Source organism: Elephas maximus, chromosome 11 (assembly GCF_024166365.1).
Source record: "Elephas maximus indicus isolate mEleMax1 chromosome 11, mEleMax1 primary haplotype, whole genome shotgun sequence".
NCBI classification, from domain to species: domain Eukaryota; kingdom Metazoa; phylum Chordata; class Mammalia; order Proboscidea; family Elephantidae; genus Elephas; species Elephas maximus.
In genome coordinates this window covers 103,545,610-103,570,541 of record NC_064829.1, presented here as the reverse complement: position 1 = coordinate 103,570,541, position 24,932 = coordinate 103,545,610, and the positions used below count along the sequence as shown (strand labels likewise).

At 44.4% G+C, this 24,932-nt stretch overlaps 1 protein-coding gene and 1 pseudogene across 1 annotated transcript; both read left to right on the top strand.

Annotated features, from left to right (window-relative positions):
- The first annotated feature begins 5,668 nt into the window (after positions 1–5,668).
- LOC126086251 (melanoma antigen preferentially expressed in tumors-like) lies at positions 5,669–7,615 on the top strand (annotated as a pseudogene).
- A 7,361-nt stretch (positions 7,616–14,976) lies between these two features.
- LOC126086250 (insulin growth factor-like family member 3) lies at positions 14,977–17,693 on the top strand. The gene is made up of 2 exons (XM_049902415.1): positions 14,977–15,047; positions 17,438–17,693. Exons 1-2 carry the CDS (start codon positions 14,977–14,979, stop codon positions 17,691–17,693), a joined length of 327 nt encoding a protein of 108 aa, XP_049758372.1.
- The last annotated feature ends 7,239 nt before the right edge of the window (positions 17,694–24,932 follow it).

Below are 24,932 nucleotides of genomic sequence, written 5' to 3'. Positions count from 1 at the left end.
TCCATTTTTTTGAGGGCCCTCTTCTTTTCTGCTGACTCTGTACTTTACCAAGCATGATGTCCTTCTCCAGGTAATGATCCCTGATGACAACATGTCCAACGTATGTAAGACGCAGTCTCGGCATCCTTGCTTCTAAAGAGCGTTCTGGTTGTGCTTCTTCTAAGACAGATTTGTTCGTTCTTTTGACAGTCCATGGTATAGTCAATATTCTTCACCAACACCACAATTCAAAGACCTCAGTTCTTCTTCCGTCTTCCTTATTCATTGTCCAGTTTTCCCATGCATATGATTTGGTTGAAAATACCATGGCTTGGGTCAGGCACACCTTAGTCTTCAGGGTGACATCTTTGCTTTTCAACACTTTAAAGAGGTCCTTTGCAGCAGATTTGCCCAATGCAACGCATCTTTTGATTTCTTGGCTGCTGCTTCCATGAGCATTGATTGTGGATCCAAGTAAAATGAAATTCTTGACAACTTCAGTCTTTTCTCTGTTTTTCATGATGTTGCTTATTGGTCCAACTGTGAGGAGTTTTGTTTTCTTTATGTTGAGGTGTAATCCATATTATAGGCTGTGATCTTTGATCTTCATCAGTAAGTGCTTCAAGTCCTTTTCACTTTCAGCAAGCAAGGATGTATCATCTGCATAACACAGATTGTTAATGAGTCTTTCTTCAATCCTGATGTCCCATTGTTCTTCATGTAGTCCAGCTTCTTGGATTATTTGTTCAGCACACAGATTGAATAGGTATGGTGAAGGATACAATGCTGACAAACACGTTTCCTGACTTCAAACAAATCAGTATCTCCTTATTCTGTCTGAACAACTGCCCTTTGATCCATGTAAAGGTTCCTCATGAGCACAATTAAGTGTTCTGGAATTCCCATTCTTCCCAATGTTATCCATAATTTGCTATGATCCACACAGTCGAATGCCTTTGCACAGTCAATAAAACACAGGTAAACATGCTTCTGGTATCCTCTGCTTTCAGCCAGGATCCATCTGACATCAGCAATGTTATCCCTGGTTCCATGTCCTCTTCTGAAACCAGCCTGAATTTCTGGCAGTTCCCTGTCAATGTACTGCTGCAGCTGCTTTTGAATGATTTTCACCAAAATTTTGCTTGTGTGTGATATTAATGATAAAAAAAAAAAAAAATGATATTGATCTATAATATCCACATTCGGTTGGATCACCTTTCTTGGGAATAGGCATAAATATGGATCTCTTCCAGTCAGTTGGCCAGGAAGCTGTCTTCCATATTTCTTGGCATAGATGAGTGAGCACCTCCAGTGCTGCATCTGTTTGTTGAAACATCTCAATTGATATTCCATCAATTCCTGGAGCCTTGTTTTTCGCCAGTGCCTTCAGAGGACCTTGGACTTCTCCCTTCAGTACCATCGGTTCCTGATCATATGCTACCTCTTGAAATGGTTGAACATCAACTAATTCTTTTTGGTATAATGACTCTGTGTATTCCTCCCATCTTCTTTTGATGCTTCCTGCGTCATTTAATATTTTCCCCATAGAATCCTTAGCTGTTGCAACTCGAGACAACTCAGTTCTTTCAGCTTGAGAAACACCTAGTGTGTTCTTCCCTTTTGGTTTTTTACATGTCATTATAATACTTTACTTTGTCTTCTTAAGCCGCCCTTTGAACTCCCCTGTTCAGTTCTTTTACTTCATCATCTTTTCCTTTTGCTTTAGCTGCTTGACGTTCATAAATATTAGCGAGGTGATTGTCTTTTCATACATTTATGTTTTATGCAAACTGTTCATCTCCTTTAACCATCTTCCTGTTGGGATATTGATTACTAGGGATATTAATGCTGTGTCTGTCAAATATACTGAAAACCTTTTCCCCCAATACTATTTTAAAAATATATTTTGGTTCTTGAATTTCCCGTCTTGCCTTAAGAAGACCTTTCCAAGATTATAAAACTTTTTTTTCTGTTTAAAAATTGTTTTTGTGTGTGTGCTTTACTTTTAGACCTTGAGCTTGGCTAGAATTTACAGTTCCATATGGTGTGAGATTGGGTTTAACTTTGATTGCTTTGAAATGGCTAGCCCATTGTTCCAGAACAATTTATTAAGTAGTTAGACCTGGTTTTACATTTCAGTCCTGGAACTTATCAGCTGGATGTGCTTGGGCAACTGATCAGCATTTGACAGAGCTGACCACTTCCTTCTCCTTGAAATGCTTACTTCCTGTATCTCCTGTAACATAAGACGGTCCTGTTGTTCCTTCTGCTTCTGGCTGGTCTTTTTCTCTCCCTTTCATGCTCATTTTTCCCTGCCTGGCCATTATACTACACTTTTTCTCCCAGGTGATCTTATCCATTTATGTCTTTGGCCACTACTGGAATGCAGCTGACTCCCAGGTTTCTATGTCCAGCCTGGGGCTCTCATCAGAGCTCTGAACCTGTTTATCCAGTTGCATCCTTGACATCTCCATTTGGCTGTCCACAGGCACCTGCAACTCAAGATTTCCAAAACGACTCATGATTTTCTGTTCCAAAAGCAGCTCTCTTTCCTTTCAGGGGTCCCTGTCTAAGAGGATGGTATTGCCATCTTCCTGTTACAAAAATCATAAATCTGGGCAGCATTTTTGGCCAATCCCTGCCCCTCTCCTCCTGTACAGAAAACAATGCCCAGCACATAACAGGTACTCAACCATTATTGACCCTCATCCATTGCTGGTGGGAATGTAAAGTGGTACATTTTTGTAGAAAAGTTTGGCGGTTCCTCAAAAAGTTAAACATAGAACTGCAATAACCTGTTGCCATTGAGTGAGTTGCAACTCATAGCAACTGTATAGGACAGAACAGAACTGCCATAGGGGTTCCAAGGCTGTAATATTTATGGAAGCAGACTGTCACATCTTTCTCCCACAGAGTGGCTGTTGTGTTTGAACTGCCAACATTTCTGTTAGCAGCTGAGCACCTAATCACTGCACCACCAGGGCTATTTTAGAATTATTATATGACCCAGCAATCACAATCTTAGATATTTACCCCAAAGACTTGAAAGCAGGAATGCAAGCAGAAACTTGTACACCAATGTCCATGGCAGCACTCTTCACAATAGCCAAAAGGTGGAAGCAATCCAACTGTGCATCAACAGACGAATGAATAAACAAAATGTAGCATATACATACAAATGGGATATTACTCAAGCAGAAATGATTATTACTCAATTCATTTCTTTTTATGGAGAATTGAACTTCTGATACATTCTACAACATGAATGAATCTTGAACACATGCTCAGTAAAATAAACTTGTATGATCCTACTTATATGAAATAGGCAAATGTGTCGAGACCAAAGTTTATTAGTGGTTACCATGGTACAGTGGGAGCGGAAAAGGGCGAGTCTTTGCTTGGGGGTGCTGAGTTTCTGTCAAAGGTGGTGGAATAAATTGTAAACCCATAGTGGCTGCTAAACATGACAAATGTAATCAATGTCAGTGAATTGTACACGTAAAAAATGTTGCATTGGCAAATGTTTGGTTACATATATTTTTACCACAATAAAACATTTTTTCAGAAAAGTTATCAAACGATTGAATGGATATCGAATCCACCCCTGAGTAATGTTGCTGTTACCTGTTAAGTATCTTATGAATCAAATCAGTCCTGTCCATTTCTACTCTCTCTACCCTGCTCCAGACACCAGCTCCTCTCACCTGGGTCTTGCTTCCATCTCCACAGTGACCTCCCAGCATGCATTCTGGCCCCTGTGAGGCCAAAGCTCAGATCAGATCTTTGCTGAAGGTTACCTCCAAAGGTCACCTTCTGTAGCTTCTCATGACTCTTAGGAAGATGCCCAAACTCCTCACCATGGCCAACAACATGGGTGGGTGGTCTCCACCTCATTCACTTTCGAAGACCCCCTCTCAGTCCTCCAGCCACCCTGTCCTTCATGTTTCTCTGGAGGCTGCTTTCACTGCCCCGCCCCTGTTGGGTCTTTGTACATACTATGTACATGTTTTCAATAGAGGAACCTTGAGAAATTTAGGAACTTTGAACCTTGATTTTAACATTACAAAACACAGAGCCAGCTACCGTTTTGTAAAGAGACTGGAGGATATTTACACACCAGATTGCTTAAAGACACTAAGAATATAAACATTAGTCAGGTGGGGCAAAGTCTTCTATTCTACGTTTGTCAGCCTAACATTGAGACATGCCTTTGTGGGCATTTGCTGCAACTTCAGTGGGTAATGGTTTCATCACCTTTAATCTTGAGGCTGTATTGCTTGTGTACACTTTTGATAGGAGAACATTCGATTTTCTCGCTGTACGTTTCTGGGAATTTAATTTCGTAATATTTAACTCAATGACTTACTGATCATGTCATAATTAGTTCAGCCAGTATAAAGACTTCTCAGGTTTTCTTAGAGTTAGCAAAAAATGCTTGTTTCCTTTGCTGTATCAAAGATGACAAAAGTAAAATTAAATGGCGATTATAGCACAAGGTAAATCTTGATTTTTTCCCTTGACCTTCCCTAGCCTGGGATGCTTATCCTGCTCACTCTCCCATCCCAATTGTCACCTTCTCTCCTCTCCATGTCCACTCCTCAGGGAAGCCCTTTCTGATGTTTCTTTCTTTCTTTTTTTTAAAATTGTGCATTAGATGAAGGTTTACAGAGCAAATTAGTTTCTCATTAAACAATTGATACACATATTGTTCTGTGACATTGGTTGCTAACCCCGCAATGTGTCAACACTCTCCCCTTTTCTTCCTTGAGTCCCCCATTACTAGGTTTCCTGTCCCCTCCTGCCTTCCCATCCTTGCCTCTGGGCTGGTGTGCCCATTTAGTCTTGTTTTGTTTTATGGGCCTATCTATTCTTTGGCTGAAGGATGAACCTCAGGAATGACTTCAGTATTGAGTTAAAAGGGTGTCTGGAGGTCATACTCTGGATTTCTCCAGTTTCTGTCAGACCAATAAGTCTGGTCTTTTTTAATGAGTTAGAATTTTGTTCTATTTTTTCTCCAGCTCTGTCTAGGGAACTAACTCTATTATGATCCTGGTCAGAGCAGTCAGTGGTGGTAGCAGGGCACCATCTAGTTGTGCTGGTCTCAGTCTCGCGGAGGCTTTGGTAGTTGTGGCCCATTAGTCTTTTGTACTAATCTTTCCCTAGTGTCTTCGGTTTTCTTCATTCTCCCTTGCTCCAGATAGGTTGGGACCAGTAGAGTATCTTAGATGGCTGCTCACAAGCTTTTAAGATCCCAGATGCTACTTACCAAAGTAGGATGTAGAATATTTTCTTTATAAACTGTGTTATGCCAATTGAGCTAGATGTCCCCCACCTTCAACCCAGTAATTCGATCACTGACGGAGTTTGGATGTGTCTATGAACTTGTCCTGAGACTTGCTAGCTGAAAAAGGGAGGAGTGTGAACGGAAAGGTCTATAAAGGTTTCTCGGATCTAAGGAGGTACCCAGAACCTGGAGTACTGGAGTCATCACCTTGGCTCTCCCTGAGATCTTAGAAGACTTGTCCTGCCAACTGCAAATCAGGATTCCTTTTGGAGCAGATTTATCAGCATGAACAACTGGAGCTTACCCAGGTTCTTGGACCTTGCAAACCACAGCCTGCTGTGGGACAAAGCCTTGGCCATTACAGCTCTGGAATAGCCGCCCACAGAACCCTTCTCACCCTTGTCCATGGAGGCTGTCACTAGGAGACACAGCAGGATACTACAGACAATGGTGCAGACCTGGCCCTTCACCCACCTTCCCCTGGGGCTCTGATGAAGGCTCAGCAGCCTCACCAGGACATCCTAAAAGCTGCACCAGATGAGCTCGATATCCTGCTTGCTGGGAAGATCCCCCCCAGGAGATGGAAACTGAAAGGGCTGGATTTACGGGTGAATGCTAATACCAACTTCTGGAACATATGGTCTGGAACCTGGGACAGGTTTTCCATGTGCTCATCCAAGGAGCCGGAGGCTGCCCAGCCTAAGCTTAAGAGGCAAAAAGTGGATGATTCAAGGCAGGAGGAGAAGCAAAACTTGGCCCCCATACAGGTGCTCCTAGAAGACTTTTGCCTTAATAAAGCCGCCCCCGATGAATTCCTCACCTTCCTCATGAAGAGGGTCAAGCAGGGAAAAGGTCTGCCACAGCTGTGCTGTAGGAAGCTGGAGTTTCTTGATATGCCACTCGGACACATTCAGAAGATCCTGAGAATGGTGCAGCTGGACTGTGTCCAAGAGGTAGAAGTGAATGGCCACTGGGACCTGCTCACCCTGGCCAGCTTTGCTCCTCACCTCAGCCAGATGGTGAATGTGAGCAGACTGCGCGTCTCTCACATCATGACGATCTCCTTCATTCCCTGGGCGGCGGAGGAAGTGGACAAGCTACTTTCCCAGTTCAGCGCTCAGTTGCTCAGTCTGCACCAGCTCCAGGAGCTCCACCTAGACTCTGTCTTCTTCCTGGAAGGCCGCCTAGACCAGGTGCTCAGGTGCCTGAAGAGCCCTTTGGTGACCCTCTCGCTGACTAATTGCTTGCTTTTGGAGTCTGACTTGACCCACCTGGCGTCCTGCCTGAACACCAGCCACCTAAGGTACCTGAATTTGAGTGAGGTCAACATGATGGCCTTAAGTCCCGAGTTCCTCCAAGTTGTGCTAGAGAGAGCCTCAGCCACCCTCCACCGCCTGGCATTAGATGGGTGCGGGATCAGGGACTCCCAGCTCATGTCCATCTTGCCTGCTCTGGCCCACTGCTCCCAGCTCACCAGCTTCAGCTTCCGTGGAAACCCAGTCTCCGTGGCGGCCCTGCAGAGCCTGCTGCGGCACACCGTCCTGCCGAGCAGGTTCAGACTCGGACTTTTTCCTGTCCCTCTGGAGTGCTATGTGGGCCTCCAAGGCACCGTCGACCTGGGCAATCTTCGACGGTCTCTGGCCGAGCTGAGACTGATACTGCAGGACTTAGGGCGGCCCAATTCGGTCTTATTGTTCAGTGACAGCTCCTGTGCCTATTATGTAATTATAGTCAAATCATGGTAATTATGGTTAAAGTGCTCAGCTGCTAATTGAAAATTCTGGGATTCTAACCTACCAGGTGCTCTGCAGGAAAAACATGTGGCAGTCTGCTCCTGTAAAGATTACAACCTTGGAAACCCTATGGGGAAGTTCTTCTCTGTCCTATAGGGTCTCTACGAGTTGAAATCAACTCAGCGTCAGTGGGTTGGTTTTGGTGTGTGTGTATATAAATATGTATATATATGCTTTGTGATATTTTTGTGAACTTAACATCCAACATGAGAGCTGAAAGCTGACAAGTGAAATTTAGTTATTAGGGCGTCCCTTATTCCCAGTTGATGACTTCACCAGGGCCTCTCGCGGGCTACAGAGCTGGAGAGCTGGAGGCAGGGAGGAAGCCGGTGACCCAGGCCCCAGTAGAAGTATGAGTCACAATTTATAAACCATTACGAGCTGTGGATTCCAACAATATTTATTGTCATCTGACCACTCGCATTTCAAAACTCAGTTTCACAAATAGGAAGGCAAAGGAAGCCTTACAAGTGTGTTTTAGAGCCAGTCCTCACCTGAAGCTGTCTGTGGCTGCAGCGGGGAGGTCAGCCTGCAGCCTGTGGACCTGGGGACAGATTGACACCCCCCGACCTCCCACCCCTTGCAGACCCTAGCGCTTCCCAACAGTGAGGGCCTAAAGAGTCCGGTCCATTTTGGTGGAGAAGACAGGGGTAGTGGCTTCATCCTATTTTTAAGGGTAGGATCCAGAAGAAGGATGGAGAACATCTGCCATTTATTGGCCTCCTGTTCTGTACCAAAAGATCCAGGGTAAACTCTGCCATTGGCTACTCAGTGGCTATGCAGGAAAAGTTCCTGCAAGCTGCATCTGTAAAGATTACAGACAAGAAAACCCTATGGAGCAGTTCTCCTCTATAACACATTGGGTTCCCATGAGTCAGAATCAACTCACTGGAAAGGGTTTTTTTGGGGTTATGTACCAGGTATCATGTGGAGGAACTTTCTTCATAACAAGCCTGAGAAAGAAGTGACCTTATTTCCCCCACTGACAGCTGGGGAAGCTGAGGCCCAAAGGTGTGATTTATTCCCAGAGGCAGCACAGCGTGGGCTTTGGAGCCAGGCTGACAGAGATTCCAATAATGTGTGTGACATTGGGCAAGTGACTAAATGTCTCTGAGCCTCAGTTTCCTCATCTGAAAAACAGGGATTGCATGAAACAACACTTGAGATGGACTTTTAGGAAGATTCCATGCATGGTAACTATTTATTAGGGTTATTATAGTTGATAAAGCAAGCGGTGGGTGGAGGCTAGATTTGAAATCAGGTCTGCAGGGCCCCAAAGCCCTAGTAGTTTTTAATCCATCATCCTGCCTGTTAGGATGAGTGCCTTACTTGAGCCTCACAGCCAGGGAGGGCATCACCAGGAAGCCCAGATTCTCGTCCCTTGGGGTCATTCCCCAAGCATCTCGCTCACCCTCTCACTCACCAGCTGCACACACGTGTGTGTGTGTGTGTGTGTGTGTGCGTGTAATGGAGTAGGAGGATCTCGGCTTGCCCCATCCAAGGGTTCTGCAGAGCCTTTGGTATGGATTGAATTGTGTCTTCCCAGAACTTATGCTGAAGTCCTAACTCCCGGTACCTGTGAATGTGACCTTGTTTGGAAATAGAATCTTTGAAGATGTTATCAGTTAAATTAATCTTAGTTCATACTGCAGTAGGGTGGTTCCTCATACAATCATAATGCTGTCCTATAAAAGAGAAGAAGAGACACAGAGAGACAGACAGAGGAAAGATGGCCATGTGAACACGCATTTACATCGCAAGGAACACCTGGGGCTACCAGGAGCCTGGAGAGACAAGAAAGGATTTTCTCCTGGAGACTTTGGAGAGAACATGGCCTCATGGACAGCCAGAATTTAGACTACTAGCCTCCAGAACTGTGGGACGATAAATTTCTATTCTTACAGCACCCATGAGTAAGTGCTTGGCTACTAACTGAAAGGTTGTCTGTTTAAACCCATCCAGCGGCTCCATGAGAGAAAGGCTGTGTCTTGGGCAACGAGGGTGCAATTCCTGCCTTCTGTATCACTTGCTTGTGACCTCGGAAACCTCATTTGATCTCCCATGTTTGGAGAGCATCCCCTGGGTGTATCTGGGTCCATTAGAGTGACAGAATGAGGGTTTCAAGCACAGAAGAGAGAGTCAGCACCAAAGCTCAAGTGGCCTGGGATCCATCGAACACTGACCACTGTGTGCCCTTGGCAAGCACCTTCTCCTCCCTGGGCCTCAGTTTCCCCATCTGTCAGGCCTGAGGATCTTGAAGGAGCCTCCACTTCAGGCTTTGTTCATGTGGGGAGCCTGCAGGGCCGAAAGAGGCCTAATGTTTCTCAGGCTGTCTGCTCCAGCCTCCTTCAGCCCCACCTATAGCTCTCCCCGCCTCCCACACCAGGTAGAATGATATAGCTGGAGCAAATTAGTAACTGATACACAAAGAGATGAGATATGACTCAGAAGGAGGTGAGTACTGGGAGGGGAGGGCAGAAGGAAGGGCCAGGCACATGGAGGGGGGCAGTTCTGCTATGGCTGGGGCTGGGGGGCAGGGTGGCTGTCTTGGGCTGGTTCTCTAGAGAAGCAAAACCAGTGAAGCATATATATATATATAATATATATATATATGTTGTTGCTGTTAGGTGCTGCTGAGTTGGTTCCGACTCATAGCAACCCTATGCACAACAGAACGAAACACTGCCCAGTCCTGTGCCATCCTTACAATCGTTGGTATGCTTGAGCTCATTGTTGCAGCCTCTGTGTCAATCCACCTCATGGAGGGTCTTCCTCTTTTCCTCTGACCCTGTACTTTGCCAAGCATGATGTCCTTCTCCAGGGACTGATCCCTCCTGACAACATGTCCAAAGTATGTAAGACGCAGTCTCACCATCCTTGCTTCTAAGGAGCATTCTGGTTTTACTTCTTCCAAGAGAGATTTGTTCATTCTTTTGGCAGTCCATGGTAGTGTCAATATTCTTTGCCAACGCCACAATTCAAAAGCTTCAATTCTTCAGTCTTCCCTATTCATTGTCCAGCTTTCACATGCATATGATGTGATTGAAAATACCATGGCTTGGGTCAGGTGAACCTTAACCTTCAAGGTGACATCCCTTCTTTTCGACACTTTAAAGAGGGCCTTCCCAGCAGATTTACCCAATGCAATGAGTCATTTGATTTCTTGACTGTGCTTCCATGGCTGTTGATTGTGGATCCAAGTAAAATGAAATCCTTGACAACTTCAATCTTTTCTCTGTTTATCATGATGTTGCTCATTGGTCCAGTTGTGAGGATTTTTGTTTTTTTTTTATGTTGAGGTGCAAGCCATACTGAAGGCTGTGGTCTTTGATCTCATTAGTAAGTGCTTCAAGTCCTTTTCACTTTCAGCAAGCAAGGTTGTGTCACCTGCGTAACGCAGGTTGTTAATGAGTCTTCCTCCAATCCTGATGCCCTATTCTTTGTATAGTCTAGTTTCTTGGATTATTTACTCAGCATACAGATTGAATAGGTATAGCGAAAGGATACAACCTTGACACACACCTTTCCTGACTGTAAACCAATCAGTATCCCCTTGTTCTGTTCGAACAACTGCCTCTTGATCTATGTAAAGGTTCCTCATGAGCACAATTAAGTGTTCTGGAATTCCCATTCTTCCCAATGTTATCCATAGTTTGTTATGATCCACACAGTCAAATGCCTTTGCTTAGTCAATAAAACATCGGTAAACATCCTTCTGGTATTCTCTGCTTTCAGCCAGGATCCATCTGACATCAGCAATGATATTTCTGGTTCCACGTCCTCTTCTGAAACCAGCCTGAATTTCTGGCAGTTCCCTGTCGATATACTGCAGCAGCCATTTTTGAAGGATTGTCATCAAAATTTTGCTTGCGTGTGATATTGATAATATATAAAAACCCAAACCCGTTGCCATCAAGTCGATTCCGACTCATAGAGACCCTATAGGACAGCGTAGAACCACCCCATAGGGTTTCCAAGGAGCACCTGAGAGATTTATATCAAGAAAATGGCTCACATGGTTTTATAAACTGAAAAGTCCCAAGTCCATAGGTCAGACTGGAGGAGTCTCCTGACTCATGTAGCAGCAAGGGCTGGCAAACCCAGGATTGACATGTCAGACAGCAAGCTTCTTGCTTATAGGCTGTGGAGGCTGACAAATCCCAAGATTGTCAGGTAAGCCGCTAGCTCAAGTCCTAAGAATCTGAGGTAAGATGAACCAGAACCAGCTGCAGGATCCAGGGTGAGTAAAATCAGCAAGTTTGTAAGACAGTCCACCTATACCGGATGCAGGGCACACCACCAAGGAAGCTTCCTTTCAACTGATTGGCTGTTTATGACAGATCTTATCATGGAGGTGATTACATTATTTCAGATCTTATCACGTGGGAGATTACATCATACATAGCTGCCAAACTACATCATAACGGCCAAACCACTGAAAGTCATGGCCCAGCCAGGTTGACACACAGCTTTAGCCATCACAATCCACCCCTTGTCAACTTGTACCCATATACATCTCTAATGAAGACGATAATAAAGTCATACTTGTGCCTAACGTGATACAATTAACATGTGTACAACCAAAAATGCCTAGCCCTGTTTACATCTTATATTTTATAAGTGAAGAAAACAAAAATGCCTGATGCACATGTACAAGAAATAAATACTCATAACAATTATAGTCTTCAGTTCTGTAACTGTCACGTAGTCATAGCTAGTATTTAGAACTACCATCTTTCACCATACATTCTGTATTCCCTTTACTCTCAACAAGTACATTAAAACTAGTCATAATTCTTTGCCTGAAAGGTCTGGGTCATTAGTAATCATCTCCAAATTGAGTTGATGTGGTTTTCTATTGTCTTTAATCACAGGGCATGGTAGTAGTAAGAGAAGCCCTAAAGGGATCCCAGACACTCTCTTCTTTACCTCCATTACGTAGTATCAGTCCGATTTCCTCTGGGTAATCAGGACCAATCACACCAGCCTACACAGTAAGTCGCTTCTTTGCCTGTTGATCCAGAGGCATAAGGATCCTGAAGTGACCAGGTAGCATTCTTAGCTTCCAGTTCAATTGATTCAGAGTTGTGTCTTCTGGTGGGAGCATTCCTCCCATTGGAACTAAGACCTCTAGACCCACAGAGCATAAGTTGTAGGGACAGAAAGCCAAAATTTTGCAAGTGGATCACTAGGGGTAATAGCGAGTGGTGCCACTCTTATTTCTACCTCTTGATTCCTGGGCCTATGATGAATCCTGGCTGTGAGAGAAACAGCACCATATTTTGGATGCAAGGCTTTGCCAGCTAGCTGGTGCCATAATTTTGCCTTTAGAAGGCCATTCCATCATCCTATCAAGCCAACTGCTTCAGGATGATGGGGAACATCATAAGACCAGTGAATTCCATGAGCATGGGCCTATTGCTTCACTTCATTTGCTGTGAAGTGAGTCCCTTGATCCGAGGTGATGTTGTGTAAGATGCCATGATGGTGGATAAGGCATTCTGTAAGTTCATGGATGGTAGTTTTGGCAGAAGTGTTGCATGCAGGGAAGGCAAATCTGTATCCAGAGTAAATGCCTATTCCATTAAAAATAAAACACTGCCCTTTCCATGATGGAAGTGGTCCAGTGATCAACCTGCCACCAGGTTGTTGGCTGATCACCTTGAGAAATGGTGACATATCGGGGACTCACCGTTGGTCTCTGCTGCTGGCGGTTTGGACTCTCAGCAGTGGCTTCAGCCAAGTCGGCCTTGGTGAGCGGAAATCCATATAGCTGAGCCCACACATAACCTGCATCCCTGCCACCATGGCTACTTTGTTCATGAGCCCATTGGGCAATAAGGAGAGTGGCTGGGGAAAGAGGATGACTGGTTTCCACAGAACACATCATCCCATCCACTTGATTGTTAAAATCCTCCTCTATTGAGGTCATCCTTCTGTGAGCATTCACATGCGGCACCAATATCTTCACTTCTTTGGCCCATTCAGAGAGGTCTATCTACATACCTCTTCCCTGTACATTCTGTCTCCAATTTTCCAATCATGTTCCTTCCAAGTCCCTGATCATCCAGCCAAATCATTGGCCACAGCCCATGAATCAATATACAGTCATACATCTGGCCATTTTTCCTTCCAGGCAAAGTGAACAATCGGGCGCACTAAGTTATGCCTATTGGGAGAATTTCCCTTCACCACTTTCCTTCAGGGAGGTTCCAGACAGGAGCTGCAGTGCGGCCACTGTCCACTTTCAAGTGGTGCCTGCATATTGCCCAGAACCATCTGTAAACCAGGCATGAGTTTTCTCTTCCTCAGTCAACTGATGATAAAGAACTCCCCATAAGGCCATAGGTGCACACTGAGAGGGGGAAAGTAATGTGACAGGAGTGGAAACTATTGGCATTTGGACTATGGGCAAATGCCTTTGCATAGTCAATAAAACACAGGCAAACATCCTTCTGGTATTCTCTGCTTTCAGCCAGGATCCATGTGACATCAGCAACGATATCCCTGGTTCCACATCCTCTTCTGAAATCAGCCTGAATTTCTGGCAGTTCCCTGTCGATGTACTGCTGCAGCCACTTTTGAATGATCTTCAGCAAAATTTTTCCTGCATGTGATATTAATGATATTGTTCAATAATTCCTACATTTGGTTAGATCACCTTTCTTGGGAATAGGCATAAATATGGATCTCTTCCAGTCAGTTGGCCAGGTAGCTGTCTTCCATATTTCTTGGCATAGATGAGTGAGTACTTCCAGCGCCGGATCTGTTTGTTGAAACATCTCAATTGGTATTCCATCAATTCCTGCAGCCTTTCAGAATCGATTCGACGGCACTGGGTTTCAGGTTGGGTTTTACTATGATAGAGAAATGTAATTGATTCTGCATATTGACCTTACATGTGGTGACTTTGTTCATTTTACCTGCATACACTTATAATTTTTGTAGATTTTTTTTTTAAATTTTCTATGAATTCACAGGTAGTCCCTGACTTACCATGGGGCTCTGTTCCAACGACTGTGTTGTAAGTCGGTTCTGACATAAGTCAAATATCTCATTTTTTAAAAGGTTTACATTATTATCGCCATTCATTACCAGTATATTTATAACTCTAATTTTTATTTGTCTCTGGGTTTTGGAAACATTACATCTAAACAGCTGAGAATGATAACATCAGGAAATTTTTGTGTTGCAACATTGTATGTAGTACATTCAGGCAGCACCAGATTGCCATCGAGTTCCTTTCCTAAATCGAATTTGTTCCTAAATTGGAACAGTTAGGTATAGTTCATATCTAACTTCAGTAGTCAAATGTTTGTCTTCATATATATAGTATACGGTGTACTTTTCTATGCATAAAAAACATTGAAGTAACACTTGGAGCTGCACTAAAACATCTTTAACATAATGATACACTTACTCCTCACTTATCGACTCTCATGTTATTTGACACTTTGAATTTAAGACAACTCTGAAAAAAATTCTCAGGTGGCGCCTCCATTGGTCTGGACCCCATGCGGGCTGTGACCAGGCTGGGGTGCCCTCCATGGGCCACCCCAAACGATATGCCAGAGGCCCTGGTGATGACCGGCCACTCGAGGGTTGGTGGCTGATTGGTCGCAGGGTGCCTTTTCCTGTTTATCTTCAGTATCTTGTCTGGCCAAGGGGGGAGCAGGATGAAGGGGGAGCAGGATGAAGCGAGGTCACTGGCAGGCAGGGAGAGGCCGGGCAAGAGCCAAAGGTGCCTCGGAGGTCGGTAGGTGGAGGAAGGAAAGGGGGGAGAGGGAAGGGGTCACATGGGGCTGCTGGGATGGGGTAGATGGAGGAAGAGCGGGGTCCCCACCCAGGGCTGGAGGTAGAAGGTGGAGGGCGGAGTGGGCAGTGGACAACACCGGATTACCACCACCATCCACAACCCCCATGGGCTCCTGGGGTGGTGTGAAAGGTGTGGTGCGGAAGGGGGGCCTAGCGCTTCATGCACATCTGAAGTGGTGAGTGACAGGCGAGGGTTCGGGGGGGAGAAACACTGGCACGGGAGATGAGGCACAGTCATCGACTCTCACATAACACTGATTTCACATAACAACCTGGCCTTTGGAACCTAATCATGGTAATAAGTGAGAAGTGGGTGTACTGTAATAATAAAAATAATGTTTTGATGTGAGTCACGAAGTTGTGCCTGTTCATTATTTCGAATTATTGTTTGTACCTTGAATTTTGGGGGGTTGGTTGGTAACTACGGGATGTTCGTAAATTGGATGTTTGTAACCTGGGACTGCTTGTGCTATGACACAGTCATGTTCCTTTGGTGTGGCTGAAATCACTTCGCATATAAACCAAAGTAAAGGTCCCCGCCCCATTTTCCCACTGCTCTCCCATCAACTGCCCTGGAGCCTCTCTCAGAAGCAAGGTGCCCAGAATCCTGGGGAAGTCAGCCAGCCCCCAGTCCTGCCTAAGTGTCACTGCATCCCTCATATACCTCCAAACCTCAAACCTACTTCTCTCTCCTCTATTCAGTTGTGGACTTCCCGCCTCGTAATCACCTTTGTGTCATATCTGACTGAACTGCAATCTCTCTCCCAGTCTGCAAATTTCAGACTCTTAACTCTTCCCAGAGCCCTTCCTGTATTTCCATATCTGTCAAGACTCCCACCAGAGTTGGTCTTAAAACCCACACTGAGCTGTCACCAGCAACGAAGCTCAGTGACATCATCCTGTGCCCCGTGAAGGTGAACAGATGGCTACACTCTCAGCATCGTCCTTATTGCCCTTTCACTTCTCAGCTCCCATCTTCACTTTTGAACTTCGAGACTCAGACTCGGAAGGAGTCACAGGCGAGGGCAGGTGTCATGAGGAGAAAGGGGAGGAGGGAGAAGGCAGCAGTATGGATGGGGATGGGGACTCCCAGAGACACCGGGCCGGTCCTGGGAGCCTGCTCCAGCTCTGACTCCCCCAGACTCTGGACTGTGGATGTGCTGGTTGGCACCCAGTTGTGGGGACCAGATCTATAACCTCTTGGAGCAGAGTTGGATGAGAGGGCTAGTCTGTACTTGAACTGGATGTGTCTCTGTGGCCCCAAATGCATCCTCTGGCCCTTGAGTCCTTTGATTCTCAGAATCAGACAGTTAAGTGAGAGTTAAGGGGTACTGCCATCTTAGCAATGTTAAGCCTTTCAATTTATGAATGTGGATGCCTTTCCATTCATTTACATATTCCTTAATGTAGTTCAACAACATTTCATCATTTTCAGTGCACACATTTTGTGCTTTATTTGTTCCCAACTATTTTATTCTTTCTTAAAAAAATTTATTGTGTTTAGGTGAAAGTTCATAGCTCAAGTTAATTTCTCATTCAAAAATTTATACACATACTGTTTTGTGATATTAGTTGCAATCTCCACAATGTGACAGCACCCTCCTCCTCTCCACCCCGGGTTCCCTGTGTCCATTTGTCCAGTTCCTGTCCCTTCCTGCCTCCTCGTCTTGCTTTTGGACAGGAGTTACCCATTTGTTCTTGTATATTTGAACTAAGAAACACATTTTTCACGTGTGTTATGGTTTTATAGGCCTGTCCAGCCTTTGTCTGAGAAATGGACTTCGGGTGTGGTTTCAGTTCTGGGTTTTCAGAGTGTCAGGGGTCAGAGTGTTAGGGGTTCCTAAGTATTTTATTCTTTTTGATGCTGTTGTAAATGTAATTGTTTTCTTATTTTCATTTTTGGACTGTTCTTTGCTAGTGTATAAAATATAATGGATTTTTGTGTGTTGATCTTTATCTTATAATCTTCCTGAGCTTGTCTATTAGTTCTAACAGTAGTTTTAGTGGCTTCCCAGGATTTGCAAGTAGAAAGAGTTACAATTCTTCCTTTCCAATCTGGATGTCTTTTACTTCTTTTTCTTACCTAGTTTTCCTGGTTTGACCCTCTAGTACCATGTTGAATAGAAGTGGTGAGTGAACATGCTTGTCTGGTTCTGATGTTAGGGAGAGAGCTAACATCAAGTATGATGTGAGCTATGGGCTTACCGTAGTTGCCCCTCATCAGGTTGAGAAAATTCTCTTCCTATTCATTCATCCATCAATGTCATGCAAGGGTGATGGATTTTGTCAAATGCTTTTTCTTTTGACATCTTCTTCTTTTTGATCATCTTTTGAAGTGATCATGTGCCCCCCCCCACTTCCTCTCTCTTCCAGCTCCTGTCTGTGTGTTATCAGTCTTCCATCTCCTGTGTTCAAAGGTGATCACAGGTGAGTACAAGGATGGGAAAGAATGAAGAGGCTGCATTGGGAAGGGGGTGTGTGGCTTATGGAGAGCTCCCATTTGGGGTTTAGTGCCTGGTCCTCCTTGGGCTCACATCAGCAATGTCTGCCCGGACTCCTCTGCTAGCTCTGGACTGTGGATGTGCCAACCAACACCCAGATGTGGGGACCAGATCTACAACCCCTTGGGCCAGTGCTGTGATGGTGAGATTGTCCTGCCCCTGAACAGGACCCATTGCTGTGGCCCCAACTGCAATTTCTGGCCCTGCTTTGAGCTCTGCTGTCCAGAGTCTTATGGCCTTCAAAAGTTTGTTGTGAGGTTGAAGGTTCTTGGAGTAAAGTCCCAGTGCTCCTCCTCCCCCATCTCCAGGGATTGCAGCTAGGTGAGCACCCTTCCCCTGGCTATGGCGGGTGGGGAGGGGAAAAGAGGAGGGGAGTCTGCATATCTGGGCCACTCCTTTTGAGACTCCTCTGACCTGTACTCTAACTCTGACAGTTACTTGAACCTTGCCATTCATCTCCTTGTCTGTGTTTCATAATTTCTTGGTTTCTTCTTGTTTTCCCAGAGAAGATGTTGAGGAAAATCAACATTCCCTAAGGTATCTTGGAAAGAGAGGCTGGGGTATGCCCCATAATGTGAGCAGTAGGTGAAGAAGCCTGGGATTAACACCTTTAGAGACCTGAAGAGAGGAAAGGGAGGAAGGGTACCCAGTGAGGAGTCCAACTCCTGGCTAAAGCTGATGTGTGATTTCCCAGGTCTGGCCTTTATATTTACCTATTCTAAATATTTCATATAAGTAGGATCATGCAGCATACTGTTTTCAGGGTTCACTGATGTTATAGCATGCATCAGAATTTAATTTCTCTTCATGACTGATTAATGCTCCATTATATGAATGTACTCTATTTTGTTTATCCATTTATCTGTTGGTGCACGTTTAGGCTGGTTTTGCTTATTGTGCATAGTATTGCAATAAATATTGGTGTACAAGTATCTGTTTGCATTCCTGCTTTCAATTATTTGGGTATATACCTAGGAGTGGAATTGCTGGGCCATATGGTAATTTGTGTTTAACTTTTTAAGGAACTACCAAATTGTTCTCCCCAGCAACTGCACCATTTTACAACACAAGCAATGTGTAAGGATTCCAATTTCTCCATGTCTTAGGCAACAGTTGTTGTTTTCCATTTTTCTGATCATAGTCATCCTAATCAGGGTGAAGAGGTATCTCATTGTGGTTTTGATTTGCATTTCCAACGCCCATGGAAGCAGCAGTCAAGAAATTAAAAGACGCATTGCATTGGGCGATTCTGCTGCAAAGACCGCTTTAAAGTGTTGAAAAGCAAAGATGTCACCTTGAGGACTAAGGCATGCCTGACCAAGCCATGTGTTTTCAATCGCCTCATGTGCATGTGAAAGCTGGACAACGAATAAGGAGGACCAAAGAAGAATTTATGCCTTTGAACTGGGGTGTTGGTGAAGAATATTGAATATACCAGGGACTCCCAAAAGAACAAGCAAATCTGTCTTGGAAGAAGTACACCCAGAATGTTCCTTAGAAGCAAGGATGGTGAGACTACGTTTCACATACTTTGGACATATTATCAGGAGGGATCAGTTCCTGGAGAAGGACATCATGCTTGATAAAGTACAGGGTCAGCGGAAAAGAGGAAGACCCTCAATGAAATGGATTGACACATGGCTGCAACAATGGGCTCAAGCATAACAACGTTTATGGGTGTGGCACAGAACCTTTGCACTTGTCTTTCCCTCAGCCTAGAAGTCTCTTCCTGTGGTTCTTTTAATGGCTGGCTTCTTTAAATCTCTCTTAAATGACCCCTCCTTCTGGGTCTTAACCGTGTTAATTAACTAGGTCCCCCATATTGCTCAACACCTGTTTGATTTCTTAGCTCATATTACAATCTGTTATTATTTTTATTCACTTGTGTGGTTTTATTTGCTTGTTTTTGCAGTACCCCCCACTGGTGTATGGGCTCTATTTCAGCAGGGACTGGGGCTGGCCTGGTCACAGCTTTGTCCCCACCACAGGGCCCTGAGCCTCACCGAGTGTTTGCTCCATGAGTAACCTCTGGACCAGATGCAACACCTTTGAGTTCTATCTACAGGCCTTCTTAATCTATCCCTTGGCCTTTGCCTATGTTGATCTCATGGCTCTTCCAGGAAGCCTTCTCTGATCCTTTGGGCTCCACTACCCCAGCCCTGCCCAACTCTGGGTCACTACTGTCGGGGGATGGGTCTATGTCCTCCTCTGGACTGTGAGGTCCAAGAGGGAAGGGCCAGGGCTGTTACAGCTACTGCTGTCCCCAGCACAGGCCAAGGCACAAAAGAAGCACTCAGTTAATATATGTTAACTGAGCCAATTGAAGAGTTATTAGGGAAATACCCAACAGTGGAGCCCACCTCTGAGATTAGTTTAAAAAGTGAGTAGGCTTAAGCCAGGTAAAATGGAAGTGGGTAGGTGGTATTCCAGGTAGAAGAGCCAGCATGGGCAAATGCATGGAGAGGAATAAAGCATGGCATGCATGGGAATCACCAGACGGGACAGGGTGGATAAGTCAGCAGGGATCAGATGACATAGGACCTGTAGGCCATGGTGAGGGGTGTGAAAACCACCCTAAGGCTCTGAAAATTCTGGAAGGGGTAAAGCAGGGGAGAAACCAAGTTATACTGGTGCTTCAGAAAGATCACACTACCTGCCTTGAGGAGGATGGGCTGGAGTGAGTGAGACTGAGTTAGGGAGACATAGGAAGGCATTGTTTGTCCCCAAGAGAGTGACAAGGGGGGCTGAACCAGGGCAGACTGAGGAGATGGTGACATCATCATCACACAATAAAGGCGGCCAGGTACCTGTCTTCAGAGTAGGCAGAGCTGGTTAGACTCTTGGCTATGCTGCTACCAAATACATGGCCATGAGCATGTGTATTCATCTCATTTTCCTCTTCTGTAAAACGGAATTAATCATAGCCTTGAAGTTTTGATATCAAGAAGTGCGACTTCTCCATCTTTGTCCTTCTTTTTCAATACTCTGTGAACACTTCATGATTCCTTATGAATTTCATTTCCTTATGAATTTTAGGATCATGTTGTCAATTTCTGAAAAAATGGTAGCTGGGTTTTAATGGGGTTTACATTGAATCTGTAGATCATTTTGGATGAATATTGCCATCTTAACAATATTAAATCTTCTGATCCATGAACATGGGATATCTTCCCATTTATTTAGGTCTTCTGGAAGAAGAGTTTTGTTTCCTAAAAAAAAGTCACTTGACATTGTCCAGGTAGTTCTTTGTGTTATAAGAATAAAATAAAATATTCTAGCTTCTATTTTTCTGTTATGGTGAGGGAGATATGAATATGTAACCCATTGGGGACATAAATGAGTTGTGATTACCTTGTCCAAGATAGCTGTATCAGCTATTCAGTCTTCAGCATGATCATGAAGCTCTCCATGACAACCTCTAGGAATCCAGCTGTTTGGCCAAATTCTAGTAACTTAGTCCTTTGCCTTCTCCTCTTGTTCAGGCTGCGCTACTTCACTCTCTAATGATGTTTTCTTAGTCCTGGTTTATTGATATCCAGGTTGCCAAGTGAATGTAGATCTCACTGGGTCATGAGTCTTATGACCATCAGACCATCTCTGTTTTTCTTGCTCTGTATTTGGTGAATCTACATCTCACCACAACCCACTGCCTTGACTTTTGAAAGGACAAGGACCACACTACCCTGCCCATCATTTTCTGGCCTGATGCAACTTTTTATGAGCGTATCTTCCTGAATTTTCAGACCTTTTAAAATTATTGCATTCCTACCATCATCCTGAATTGGTTGTGTACTCTCTCATAAATATAACCCTTTTGTTACTGTCAGCCTAAGTGGTATGCCAGCCACTTTTTATGCCTCTGCACCACAGAGTGCAGTGTTATTCTTGTTTTAATGCATTTAGCCTCAAGGTGGGTCTCTTTTGAAATGTGTAAAGCTCAGCAGACTGGAGTTGGAGCCTCATTGTTGTGTAGGCTGAGCATTCTATTAGGTGATGCTTCCTGGATTGTTAGTTTTGTAAATTTTTGCTTTTTTCCCTTTTGTTTCTGTGAGATAAGGCTTGCAAGCATAATTTTGGGTTTCCAATGTGATAGTTAGGGAGCCCTGATAGTTTAGTTTTTCATCTTATTTGGAAAACCAGAGGTTCCCCATGTAACATAATAGAAAGGTGCCTGCAATAAATTATATACCTAGGTCTCAGTGGCATACTGACATGCCACAGATAGGTGGTGCCAAAGTGCCACTTGCCTCATTGGTGGGTTGTGTTGCCAGATAATATTTCTCAAAATCCATATTAAAAAAAAAATGTTGCCATCAATTCTGACTCATAGCAACCCTATAGGACACTGTAGAACTGCCCCATAAGGTTTCCAAGGAGCAGCTAGTGGATTCAAACTACTGACCTTTTGGTTAGCAGCCATAACTCTTAACCACTGACCACCAGGGCTTCCATATTACCAACCAAAAATTTAAACGCACTCAATTAATAAGCATGCATTCCAACTGAAAACACACGCCACCAAAAAAAAAAAAAAAAGTAACTAGAAAAAACATGGTTACGAAAGGGATGTCATATCCATGGGATTATAAGTGGAATGTTAATAAAGATCCAAACTTACCTAGAGCTCAAAAGTATTTTTGGTGATATCTCAAAGGTCATTCTCTGTCTACTTTTACTTACTGGTGTTTCCTGATTCTATTTTCTTACATCCCTCTGTGAAGAGGTAGCTGGGGTCTCTTTGTGTAGAGCTGGTGCTGTGCTCAGGTGATTGTGATAGTGGCGATAACCTGGACCAGTGTACAATGTGGCCACTTCCAACGTATTCCCCCACATCCACACATGTTGCATCCTCTACCTATGTCTGGTATGTAATTGTGGTTCCCTATGCAAATGGGAAGGTGAGTAACTCATGCATTTGGGGTACTTCTCTCTGCTTTTGCTGAATGGATTCCAATTGTATTTTTTTTAGTTAAACTTCTAAGTTTGACAAGGTTGTTCTGGGTCATCTCTGGAATTCCACCATGGAACCAGAACATATGGCCCTGCCAGAGTGTTGGTCAATGCTCATTCCTGTTCTAAAACCACTTCTATTTGTATTGGTTTGAGTGGTTTCTGTTTGCTGCAGATGCTGCTGCTGCTCCAGGTCTTTGTAAGCAGGCACAGATCTAACCTGCTCATCAAGGTAAAAAACCAAACCAAACCCATTGCCACTGAGTCAATTTCAACTCATAGTGACCCTATAGGACAGAGTAGAACTGCCCCCATAGGGCTTCCAAGGAGTGGCTGGTGGATTTGAACTACCGACCTTTTGGTTAGCAGCTGAGCTCTTAACCACTGGGGCCATTCAGGTAGTGGTTACCTAATGCCCTGTTGCAGGTAGCAGGAATCAGACATGAAACGCTGAAGTCTGCAGATTGAACAAAGAGCTCCCTATCTGGTGAGGACCCTCCCTGGACCCTTCTCATGTTGAGTGTGATCACACACTAGTGGAAGTGTGTAAGTCAGCATCTATACCTACACTCAACCTCATTTTAGACAGTGTTTCAAATGCTCGATGCAATTCTGTATAAAACCTTTACTCTGAGGATGATACCTCTCTGCCCATTGTTGGACATGATGGGCCGTAAAGTGTGTTCCTTGATCTGAGGAAACATGACTCAGTGGTCCAAATTGGTGCAATATCTTCTGCTCCAGTTCTTTTTACAATATTCTGAGCATTTGTACTTACCACTAGGAAAACAAATCTCAGTCCAAACTGTCTATGTCTGTAAAGATCCATTTGTAGCCTCCCAGAGCTACTGGCATAAATCCAATCTGTGAGTTATGTGCAGAGCCTTTTCCCAGGGGATCTTCCTACAGCCATATGCATTCTCTGTGTCTCTTGTCAGACAGAAAAGTTCTTATTGGCATTTTGTGCCTCACAGAGCTCAAGAGGAATATGCTTAGATTCAGCCAATCTCTGTACTGCTGCAGCTCTCCAATATCCACTTACTTCATGTATCCAGGTGGCCACTGAGTGATGATCAGAACAAATCGCCATCACCCTCCCCGCACATTGATGCGCATAACAATAGGGGGAGTATTGCTAACCAGGGAAGCTCACTTGGGCTTCGGTGGCCAGAGTCTTTACTGAGGGTTCATTACTGAGGAACCACTGATTGAATCATTTCCTATGTGACTGAACTCAATCTCCAGCCTCTCTCCTCTCCACAGAGGCTCAACTGACATCATCTGGTTCAGAACTCCAATCCTCTGATCACATGGTTAGTCTTTCTGGTGTGGCCAACTTCCATCATGAGTCATCTTCTCACTGGAAATTATCCAGGATTCACCTTGAGTCACTTGGTTAGTATAAAATGTCAGGTGCGGTCTGAAGGGCCCAACCTGAATAACAAAGACACTCTAATAACTGAGGAAAATCTGAGATTTAGATGTTACCACCTAGGAACCGGGGACCAAGCCCAGCCAAATTCTTCATTACATACTTTCAGAAGTTACCTCTAGGGAATTTAGAATAAAGACTAGCCAATTTTTTTTTTTTTGTCAAACAGGGCCATGTACCCTACCCTCTACTGGGCCTGTGAGACCTCCACACCCCTTTTATCCTAGGTTACAAGTGAATGAGGGCCCAGGAGGGCCTGAGTGTGTTGAGGCCAATGGGAGGTGGTTCGTTTTCCATGGAGGGCTACAGCTCTGATGTAAACTGTCTATGAAGAGGGGTAGCCTCTAGGGGCTGAGGGCCTCAATCCTACAACCTTAAGGAACTGAATTCTACCCACAACCAGTGAGCTTGGAAGATGAGCCTCGGATGAGATCACAGCCCCATCTGATACCTTGATAAAAATAAAATAAAGTTAAATATATAGAACTTGATAAGGCTAATTGTGTTCAACCTTGGGAATGGTTTTTAGCAAAGCCAGCAGGCTGCCTGTATTGAAACTTTCAATTTTGAGCCATTTCTGATTGTGTCAAGGCCCCTGCTCTTCCTCCTAACCAATTCCCCAAGGCAATACACATGGCTACAGTAAATACACTCAGGAAAAAAAACAAAAAACCACCCTCCCATGAAAGCCAACCAACCAACCATGATGAACCATTTCAAATACCAGAAGGGAAGATGGATAACAGAAGCCACTGGAGGGGAACTCAGGAAAAGTTGGCCGAGACATTTAACCATGTACCCGCTGGGTAATTCTTGTGTATACATAAGAATCACCTGGGGATCTTCTTAAAATGTAGGTTCAGATTCAGTATATCTGGGATGAAAAGGCAAATTCTCAGCAGGGGTCAAACTGGAACAAACCGGTTCAAAACCCTGGAAAGAACATATTTAACTCATCATCCTCTAGGACACGTGCTTTATTATTGCTTTGTTACAGAACCATGACACCCATTACTACTTATATCATAGAATTCCAGTGTGCTAGGCTCCAGGTAGGCTATATCAGCAGGTGGTCTGGCTGTCTGTCTTTATCTACAGGAAATGAGAGAGACCAAGACTGAGCAACTAAGAGAGATGCAGACATGGAAAGAGATGGGGGCATGTAGGGCTCAGGGTCC

What these genes read in the sequence shown, in the direction of transcription:
- LOC126086250 (XM_049902415.1), top strand. Translation starts at nt 14,977, where the DNA reads ATGGGCTCCTGGGGTGGTGTGAAAGGTGTGGTGCGGAAGGGGGGCCTA. An exon ending in CTTCATGCACATCTGAAGTG is followed by an intron (nt 15,048 to 17,437) that starts GTGAGTGACAGG and finishes CTCCTCTGCTAG; the next exon opens with CTCTGGACTGTGGATGTGCC.